Source organism: Pteropus vampyrus, unplaced genomic scaffold (assembly GCF_000151845.1).
Source record: "Pteropus vampyrus isolate Shadow unplaced genomic scaffold, Pvam_2.0 Scaffold20, whole genome shotgun sequence".
Lineage (NCBI taxonomy): Eukaryota > Metazoa > Chordata > Mammalia > Chiroptera > Pteropodidae > Pteropus > Pteropus vampyrus.
In genome coordinates this window covers 2,001,894-2,013,083 of record NW_011888801.1, presented here as the reverse complement: position 1 = coordinate 2,013,083, position 11,190 = coordinate 2,001,894, and the positions used below count along the sequence as shown (strand labels likewise).

The window sequence follows — 11,190 nt, the reverse complement described above, 5'->3', positions numbered from 1 at the left end:
GATTTTTTCATAGGTATCTACTTATTTGTGATTAGCCACATTTAACTCATATTAAATAAAAACAAGGTATTCATGGTGTGGTTAATTCAGGAGGATTTTTAGTACAGTCTTATTTTAGAAATAAATTCTTAACCAATTATTTTTATGCCAAAAGATTTAATAATTCAAATTACATGCTGCTCTTATTCCCAGATTTATGAGATTTGTCACGATCAATGTTTCTGAAATATTAAATTAAAAGGTGTCACGGTAATTACTATGGAATAAATAGCAACTAGGATTTTTTTAGGCAAATAAGCTCGAATTGTTTACAGTAAATATTTAATACTACTAATATTTTCCCACACAAGTAGCCTAACAATATAAAATATAAATTTGCAGAATTACTTCAAAAGATCTTAAGAAACTGATTTAATACAGAATTCGATACTCGGTTAACAAATTATGCATAATGTATCCAAAAAGAGGTAGATTTGAAAGTAATACAAATTATGTTTCCATAAATGATCATATTTCTCTTCTGTATTTGTAATAGTGAACCTAACATATGCTTTGAGATGTGTAAATAATTTGCAGCATAAAAGACAATTATTTAAAAATTTATATCAGCAAACAACTATAATTTATAAATATACACAAGAAATTTGAATTAGGTAAATACTTACTGCTATATAATAAACTCTTGCTTTTTCTACCAACATCCAGTTTTTCTCCATATCAAGGTGTTTTTCTTTTTTATAACAATTGGCAGCTGCAAGATTAGCTACAAGGGACCTAAAACAACAACAAAAAGCAAGTAGGTTTTTTTTGTGTAAACAGTTTGTTCCTTTTGCTGCAAACTTGCCAGGTATTTCTATACAGTTAATTAACAAATTTTTTACATTTTTAATTCTTAAAAACTACTGTATATTGATTTTAATAATGTATATAAAATTTTGTTTTGAGAACTTTTGAGACTTCTATGTTGCCTTTGAAATAAAGAGATGTTAATCCTTGTTCTAAATGCCACCCAGTATTTTGAGCAAGTGGCATTTAAGTTTCCTTTTGATACTTAAATAAGATTATCTACTTTCTACATTTTAATAGTTCAAAATGCAGTTAAGAAATAAAAGCTACAATGCCATCACATAAAAAATATGCAAATAAAAACCAGTTTTTAAGTATCAACATACTATGTATTTATTATTATTACTTGACTTTAAAAGTCAAGTACAAGATTAATTTTACAAAACATACATATAAATATAGACCATATTTACTATGTGAAATTAATTTACAAAGCATTATATTTTAATGTGTATATTTTAATAAATTTTATACTTATATATGTCTAATAAATCAAGCTATTGAAGTAAAAAAAATAAAAATTTAAAAAATTTAAAAAAATAAAATCTTGCTACAAGTACCACATAGAGCTTTTTGTTATTGCCTAGCGATTAAACTTAATAAAATAATCATTTACATTATATACAAATTAATAAAAATTTGCCCTCCTCATTCTGACTCAGAAGTTAAAAAACTTGACAATTTTTCATTTTTGTAATCGATGGTAACAGTTATGGTTAAAAAAATCCAAATATATCATCTCATCATTTGAGATTGTGGTACTATGATTGGTTCCTCTGTTAAGAAAAGAATAAATTGATTCTCTTCCAAAACATGATTGGTTCCTCTGTTAAGAAAAGAATAAATTGATTCTCTTCCAAAACATATTTCTACTCATCCACATGCCAGTTGACTACAGAAGATACATCTGTTTATGTTCAATTAAACAAATGAAGAGTAATGTGCATCAATATATGCATATGCCAATAACTATATTCTAAAGTTAAGAATAATTAGTCCTAATTTATAAAAAATATTTTAGTAATCATGACTAGCAAAATTTTGATAAAGTAAAAGCAAACACTTCTGGTACCAGCTACTAAACTCTATTTTAATAATAAAACTACTCATTGATAGGAAACTACATAGTTTCTAAAAACAAAAACAAAAACAAAAAACCCCACAAGTATTCTTACTATCCAAATGTATTTGGGTCAGAATTTAGAGAATGAGAAGATAGATTAAGAATAATATTGCATTATCTAAACTCTTTGATTCCTGAGTTTTGGATAGTGGTACTGAGTTACCAGTCCTCTCTAAAACAATTTATCCAAATCTATTAGGTTCTACAGTTTGGATAATGAATTAGATATAGAGGGTTTCCCCATGTTTCTGATTTCCAGTATCATTTCAACAATATTGATCATCATAACCATAAAATTAGTATATAAATTAAGCTGTTGACATCTAGAGGACCTAATATTATAATAACTGCTCTTTAAAATAGCAATTTAGCATACAAAAATAACCTATCAATTTTACTCTAGCTTGAGTGATGTCAGAGGTAAAACTTGACCTTTTCTCTCTAATGGGAAAACTTTGCACCTGAATATTAATGTTGGTGTTAGAGAAGCTGAAAAGGGGAAAGGTCTAAATAAGTAAATTTCAAATATGTGTGAACAATGGATGGTTTTATTTATTGAAGCCTTAAAATCGTAACATGTTCCTACACCCAAAAAATAAAGTTACAAGACAGGTTTAAAAGGTTTTGGCATTCTAATTATTTTTGAAAGTTGTATTTTAGTTATTTGATGACTACTGCCCAGAGTAGTGTCAAGTCCTTAACATATGTTTGCTGGAAGTCAAAGAGTGAGCAAAAATGAAAGAGGTTAGAAAGGAGAATGGAACAAGGGCGAGAGAAGGGAAGAAATAAAAGAAGAAAATTAGGCAATAAAAAAGGAGGGAATGAAAGGGAGATGGGGAATGGAGGAAGACAAACTAAATATTTCTAGCTGTAATGAATGTAAAATTCCTAGTGAATTACTATTTAAACAAGGCTCATCTTTGGCGATTCTAACAATATAACGGCTAGAAAAGTTAGGTTGTTTTTTTCCCTTGCAAAGGAGGAAAAAGCCTATGCTGATGAGCAATATGGTAATAATGCTGTTAGCAATGTATGAAGGTGCTGAAGAAGAAATTCATGTAGCTGCAAAAGGCACAAATACAACCAACCAATGCATTGAGGGCCCTGAGAGATATAGTCAAAGTTCATATAAAGAAGAATTTTTAAAAAGTAAAACTATGTAAAAATGTAATGGGTTGTTCCTTGATTGGTGCATTACCCATGACTGAAGTTGTTTCATATGGATGAATGACTATTTGCCAGAAATGCTTTAGATGACTTAATTCCTATGAGACTGGATATAATGTAATATTTTATATATATATATTAAAAAACACATATATTCCAATCTCAGGATACAATGAAAAGAATATTTCTTTCTAATCCCAGTTCGGAAGAAACTAGCTATAAGACACTGAATAAAATGTTTTCCTTTTCTGACCCTAATTATAAAAAGAGAGACTAGATCGGATAATCTCAAAATTATCATTCCATTATGCCTGATGCAGACAACAGGTTCAACGAAGGCCATTAAAAAAAAAGGAAAAAAGATAAAAGGAAGAAGAGTTTTTTAAATATTAAAAGCAATTATAAACATAAGATCTAAATCCAAAATCATATTGGTTTCAGATTTTACCACTGTTTAAACAGCCAATTAGTACAGGCTTCCCCGGAATTACACTGACCTGTTGTCACCAGTGATGCATGCGGCACAAGTTCCTGTTGGTTGCTCATTCTGCTCATAGTAATGAGCATCCACATGGGCTTCGGCAGCTTTTTTCTTCAGGATCTCCCCAAATTTATCTATCCCAATGCATCCAAAAAATGTTGCTGCTTTGTGTGGCTGCTGAATCATCCACTTTAAAACAGAAACATAAATAATTTCAGTAGGTCAGAAAAATGGTACACATAGTTCAGTATTCTGCCATAGACAGAGGCATACAAGGGATACTTTGTTAGAAGCTGTGGCTGTTATGAATGGAATTCTAATCCTGTACTACTACTTATGATAACAAATTTCCTATAACAACCACATAAAACCTTATTATACTATTTTTGGGGAAAGAAATAGAGCATAGTAGTTAAGAACTCAGAATTTAAAGTCAAATAGACCTTAGGTCAATGCTGGCTTGATACAGAAAAAATAATAGTGAGTTTCAATAGAAGTACCGTAGCAATGTCGTTAAAAGCCAAGAATCTATACTGAAGACTGTCTGGGTTCCAATCTTGCCCCTGCCACTTATTTGCTGTATGAGAAAGAATATGTTACTTAACATTTCTATGCCTCATTTACTTCATCTGTAAATAAATACACCTCATAAGGTTATTGAGGATTAAATAATTTAAGTTAATTTAAATGTATTAATGAGCCTACTACCCTGCACATAGTAAATGATATATATTAGCTATAGTTGTCACTATTATTGTCATACTTGCGGTAATTCGTATATAAACCAAGCTAAAGTATGTTCATGTGTAATAAGTTATTTTTTAAAATTCAGAAAGTGTTAAAAATTCTAATTCTAGTATCTTATCTTTTCATTAGTCTTATAAACTTTAATTCCTTCGCTATATAGTGAATTTTTTAAATGCATACTTTTCACTGATGTGAAATGCTATCTTTCATAATTAGCTCAAATTGTTAAGGTTTCTAATTAGCTATTCTAAAGCCACCATTTATTCTGTTTCTAATATCTAGAGTTAAAATAATATTCAATATATACAAAGTCAAAATACATCAAAATCTTATCACATTCTCAAATATTTGTTGTATAAAAAAATGCATGTATATTTGTGAGTTAAAGGAATGATGAGAGAAACAAAAGGTAGCACAGAGAAAACTGTAAGTTTAATATTCAATAACTATATGATGATGTAGCAATCCTACTCCCAGGGATTTATCTTGAAGATACGTGTTTACAAATATAAAACAACATATGGATAGGTATTCTTTGAGACATTACTTATGAGGCCAAAATGTTGGAAACAACCTAAATATCCATCCATATAAGACTATTGAATAAACTATGCTGAAGCCATTCAACGGAATACCACAAAGCAATTTAAAAAAAAAGAAAAAAGAAAAAAGAACAAGGAAAAGCTGTATGGAATAATTCACTAACCTGCAGTAATTGCCAGGATATTTTGAGAAGTTGAAAAAAAAAAAAAAAGAGCAGGGTTCAAAAGTGTGTATGTGTATGCTTTAAGAAAATAAAGTATCTTTATAGGTTTTTGTGGGACCATGAATTGTTACAATCTATATTACGAACGAATTGCCCATATTTAGAAAAATGTAATTGGTATCTTCTGACAGAAATCCCACTATCTGTGAATTTATCCTATATTGCACTTGTGTGCAAATGTGTGTTATTTAAGAATATTAATTGCCACCTCATGAGAGCAAAAGATTATAAACTGAATGGTGATCAATACAGACTCATTACCTCAAAGATCGATCTAGTCAACCTATACCAAGGAATACTATGTGCTTTAAGGATATGATTGCAAAAAAATTAGTGCCAACAGCACTGTAGGGTATGCTACCATTACTGTAAAGTAATTATAGTAATAATGATTACTATATATAAAGTGTATGCTTGTATATGAATAAAATATCACTGAAAGTGTAAAAAAAGAACAAACATCATTTTAGTATATACACATATTCTTTTAGAATTTATATAGAGTTTTAAATCTGTTTATTTGTTTAAAAAATACAGAAAGAATAAACCAGAAACTAAAGAAAATGGTTTTCTATGAAAGTGGGTGGTAGGGTACGGAAAAAAGGAGTAGGGATAGAAGAAAGACTTCTCTGAATATAATACTTCACATAAAATTGACTTTTGAAACATTAAAAGTTTACATTTTTGAAAATGATATTCAATTTAAATTTCAATTTCGATTAGAAAAAAATGATAAGGTTGAATTCAATAAAATAAACGAGTTAAATACCACATAATCACATAGAAAAATACAAATAACTTTTTAAAATACTTTAACTTTTCAACATACTAATATAAGGAAAAACAAAAAACAAAAAATCTTAAACTTTAATAGTAAGTATAATGTTGGTAATGCTATTGGTAAAACTATTTGGCATGTATTGTAGGATAGAGCAAATGAATGTAAAGTTGATGCCGTTAGGAAGCAAACCTGCCCTGTAGAAGGGCAATGTAAATATGGAACGGGGCAAGAGAAGAAGGTTCCAAGCAAGAAATCTGAGAGACAGCATATTAAACAAATAATTTAACTTAGCATCATCAATAAAGCAAGAAACTAACATTATATACCTCTTGCTGTGATGCAATGAAAAATATACAGTATCATTTATGTAGCATTTGAGCCAAAAATGTTTAACCTGAATCTAATCATGAGGACACAATCAGGTAAATCCAGATTATGGCACATTTTATAAGCAACTGGCTTGGACTCTTAAAAGAAGGAAATGCCCAGAAAGACATCATCTGTCCTCTAAAAAAGGTGGGAGAAAGGACTGTTACAGATCAAAGTAAATTAAAGAAATATGACAAATACATGCAATTTGTAATCCTTACTGAGTCCTTAATTGAGAATTAACTCAAACAGCTATAAAAGATACTATTAGATTAACTGCCGAAATTGTAATACTACCTATTACATATCAGAAAATAGTATTGTAGCAATTCTAACAGGAGGTAAATAATTCAAAATGGTTTAGGGATCTACATAAATGTGTGTGTGTATGTATATGTATATATAAAGAAAAAGAAAGCAAATGTGCTTAAATTTTAACAATTGGTAGATCCATGTGAAGGATATAAAGAAATTCATTTTACTATTCTTTCTACTTTTCTTTAAGTTACAAAATTTTCAAAATTAAAGAGTACACCAATAATATTGCAACTAAATCAATCATTCTTTTTAAAGAATAACAATATTTTAAATGAATTTATTCAGTCTTTAATATTATCAATCCATTTATTAAATAAGTAAATCACATGAAGCAGGCAATATCTTGAAATGCATCTATATCAATGCCTAATAGATTTTAAATACTTTAAACCAGACTTAGGGAAAGTACAAATTCAACAGTCAAGAATATGTGTTATTCCATACATTACTTTTATTCATGTAGAAAGCATGGTTAAATGATCGACCATGTCTGTTTTATGTAGTAAAATACAACATCATCAACAACAAATTTCACTATGATTTTTAAAATAACAATATGCCATCAAACTAATAGGAAACTTCATTCAGTAAAAATGAAGTCATAATGTAATTCAGCCTAATTATAACAAAAATTGACATGTTCAAACTATAGTCTGAAAAAGGGACTATATCAACTCACTACCAGGCTTAAATCTGATTTATAACACTTCTACAATCAGGATTTAAATGAAGTAAAATGCTTCCCATTACAAATCAATATTACTTAAACCTGTAACACAAAAATGGACAAACAATAGAAATATACAGGTTTCGTTATACATAATTCCACTATTAAATATTTCATCATAGGAAACTAACTTTCTGGCTATTTCTGATATCAGCACATCAGGACACTGCCAAAATGTGAGAACTTTACTCTTGATCAGTGATTTCCACTCAAAAGTTAGTCTGCATAAATGAGAGTTTTTAGTAAGCCAAAGTAGACACACAAAAGAAATAGAAGCCATGTTTACTTCTTCAAAGAATTTAATAACCTAGTAAGTAAAGATGTTATAACCAAGAACGTTGAAATAGATTAAAAATATCAATTTTTTAAGTTTACATATTAATGTGCTAAGAGTTCTGTTAAAATTTTAGTACATCTCTAACGTTAATCTTGAACACAATGTGTTATCAACATCTAACAAATCTATTTCCTACCATTCTGACATCCAGTTAATAGACATTTACTGCATGTCCACTAGATGATAAAAAGATGAAATTGACAGTAGCCCTAAATACAAAGTCACGACCATAACATTTTCAGATTTTCCATTGCCCCAGTCCCTCTTTGTTTATATATGAAGAGTACATCCTTAAACATCTATCTTTAACTTCTACTCTAGTCCTAAGGGAGTAGCAGGGCACAGAACTGCCCCTGTGCTGTGAATAACTAGAAAACAAAACCAAAAGGAAACAACTACAGAATTTTCAGACACTGGACATCAGGCAGGGCAGGACTGTGATCTCTAATAGAAAAGAAAACAAGGTGAACCCTGACATCATGCAGGCTTTCTGCCAGGAGGCAATTTCCAGACTATGATGCAGAGAGGAAGAAGCCAAACAGACTCTGGCATTCTCTCTGAAATGGGGAAACAGAGATGAACCAAAATCCATATACAGTAATTCTTGAAGCTTTGTCTAGATACCAATCTCTGCATGTTTAAAGAATATATGAGATCATAAGGAATCCACATAAATGCTCTAGGAATAAAAAGTGAGTTTATCAGGGTCTCAGGATTCAAGATCAACACATACAAATCTAATGTAATTCTACATATTATCAAGAATGGTCGAAAATTAAAATTAAGAAAATCATGTCACTTACAATAGTATGGAAAAATAAAACATATCCGGACATATTTAAGAAAACATGTAAAACCTATTCACAGAACACTACAGAAGTCTGTTGAGGAAAAATAACCTATATAAATGGAGAGCTATACTATCTGCGTGGGTTAGAAAATTCAATATTCTTAAGACAGCAATTCTCCCCAAATTGATTCATAGATTTACTGCAACTCCCATAGAAATCTCAATAGGATTTCTAAAAGTTGATCCTATAATCAACAGTAAAAGGAAAACGAACTAGACTAGCCAAAGGTTAGGAGGTATGTCAGTGTTATGGAAACCAACATTGCTAAACCCCAATTCCTTCAAATATAATGTTGATAATATAACCAACGATCTTGTAAGCATGTCTGAAAAATTAGAAACAGACTAACCATAATGCATTTTAGATCAGTTAATAAGACCTATTATAATTGGGTCACTTTTATATGGAGAATAAAAGAGCTCGCACTATATTCCAAGTAACTACACCTAACAGGAGAACAAGAAAGCCACAGTTATAATTAGTTAACTTTAAATAAATATTGCTGAATTCAATTTTAAAAGTAATAGTAAAGGCAGAATGCCACCAGGAAACACTAAGGAGGGAGACTAACTGTAGCCAAGGGGATCAGAAAAGGCTTCCAGAGATGGGTGACATTATCAACTAGTCTTCGAAGGATGGGTGTAATTTCCAAAAATGGTTATAAACTGTAAAGAAAGTAGAGGCACAGAACACATGCCTCTTCTTGTCTTGAGAATTTTGTCATGGTGTTCCTAAAGTAAAAGATATTCTATTTAAGTAGTTAGTTTCAAACATTTAATAAATATTTATTTCCTAATAATTTAGGAAATCCTCAAATCTTGGAATCAGACTGGTCACCACCACTCTCATTTCCTGTGTCACACTGATTTTTGTGCATTACTTTTTTTTTTTTCAATCACAGAAACCACCAAAATTCCAGTATATTTTCCAAAGTATGTGATATCACCAAAAGGAATGTAGCAATCTAATGTTAAAATGGAAATATCTGGAGCTGGTGGTTCGTGCTGTATCTACCTAATAGATGTCACTGTTTCCCTAGAAAATTTAAAATAACCTGCAGAATCAGTGTGGGTTTGCTGCAGCCCCAAGGTGTCTTAGCACACGATTTGGGAAATAAAGGAATATAGTGTTAACAAAAACAATGAAAAAAAGAAATAAAGGACTACTAGGAGTGTAATGACAAAGCACTATGTGGGAGGAGAGATTAATGCAAAAAGTAGATCCAGGCCAGATCATTACATGCCACTTTAATAAGTTTAGGCAGCATTCTGTAGGTAGAAGGGTACAAATGAGGGTTTTTGAGCAAAGGAGTGAGATGATAAGAGATGATGCCTCATTAAGGAATGAGGAGAAAATTTATAACTGAATTTAAATAGAGGCTGAATAAATGACATATTAAGTTTCACATCAAGAGTCTTGAACAACACATGGAATGATTTCCATTAATATTAACTTCACCTTCCACATGAATTTCCTCTTTGTCATCTAAATGTAATATTTAGAACTATATAAATTACAACAATGCTCAAGAGTCAGTCACTTCTAAAGTAATGTTATATTTTTTAAATTCAATTCATAACAGAATGATAAAGAATGATTCTCAGATACTAAATAAAATAGTTGCAAGATAAGCCAAACATAAAAAATTTTATACCAGAAAACTCAATGAGGCATTTCAGGAAAACTGTAAAGCACAACTAAAAGAAATTAAATGTCAAAAGTGGGCAATAACAGCAACAAGCAGATTGCAAAGGGTGATGAGGAAATCAAAACTGAAGTAGTGGTTAGGAAAATAGCATATATTACATAATTAAAAGGACTGATTCTCTCAGAGGATTGCTATGCTACCAAGTAAGACAGAGTGAAACACAAAATTTTCATAAATATTAAGAATCCATTTTCCCTCAGTAACTACTATATTATGCTCCTTTCCTGCCCAAACTGATCCATTTTCCTTGTTGGCAAGAACCCTATTAAAAAAAACTGATTCCCAATAATCTTGTTATTACCTCAACAATGGTTGTTTTGTTATTTTTGTTATTAAATACCTGTGAACGTCTTTCTCAGAAGAAATTTTGGAAAACTTTGGCCTAGTAGTAAAAAAAAGATAAACTTTGACTCAGATATATATAGCTCATCTAGTCCTGGGATGGAGTATGTAATTTACCATTATTGGAGTATGTAATTTACCATTATATGTCTTGCAGAATTATTGTGAGAATTGAATAAAATAAAGTAAGCAGTGCCTGTTAAAGAGCACTGATGATGATAATAGGACACTGAGATATGATAAAATAATTTTTAGTTTAACTTCATTCAACTCATTCCATAAATATTTTTTGATCACCTCCCATTTGTTGGACATTCTTGTAGTAAATAATGGATAAAGCAGCATTTCTCTATCTCTTTTGTCAGCTTCTTTTCTTCTCCTTATCCCTTAGTGTACCACAGGCCTGGATCCAAGGATAACCTGCTCTTCTCACCCTATACAATTCTTCTCAATCTAATCTAATATACTCCCATGGTTTCAATTACCATCTATACACTGAAATTGCTCACCTCTAGTTTTAGTTCAGACCTGTCTCCAGATAACTAAATCTAATATCTAAATGCCTAGGAGCCCTATTTTACCTACCAGAGCTACCATTTCTACTTCTATCTCCACTGCTACCACTTC

At 30.4% G+C, this 11,190-nt stretch overlaps 1 protein-coding gene across 3 annotated transcripts in view; it reads right to left on the bottom strand.

Moving 5' to 3' along the window:
- Nucleotides 1-11,190, bottom strand: part of ADK (adenosine kinase) — a 475,283-nt gene that overhangs the window by 261,712 nt on the left and 202,381 nt on the right. For all 3 annotated transcript variants that reach the window (XM_023527928.1, XM_023527927.1, XM_023527929.1), the window contains exons 5-6: nucleotides 3,634-3,806; nucleotides 666-774 (exon numbers count right to left, since the gene is read on the bottom strand). In XM_023527928.1, coding sequence (XP_023383696.1) covers nucleotides 666-774; nucleotides 3,634-3,806 — 282 coding nt within the window. The remainder of the gene's footprint in view (nucleotides 1-665; nucleotides 775-3,633; nucleotides 3,807-11,190) is intronic.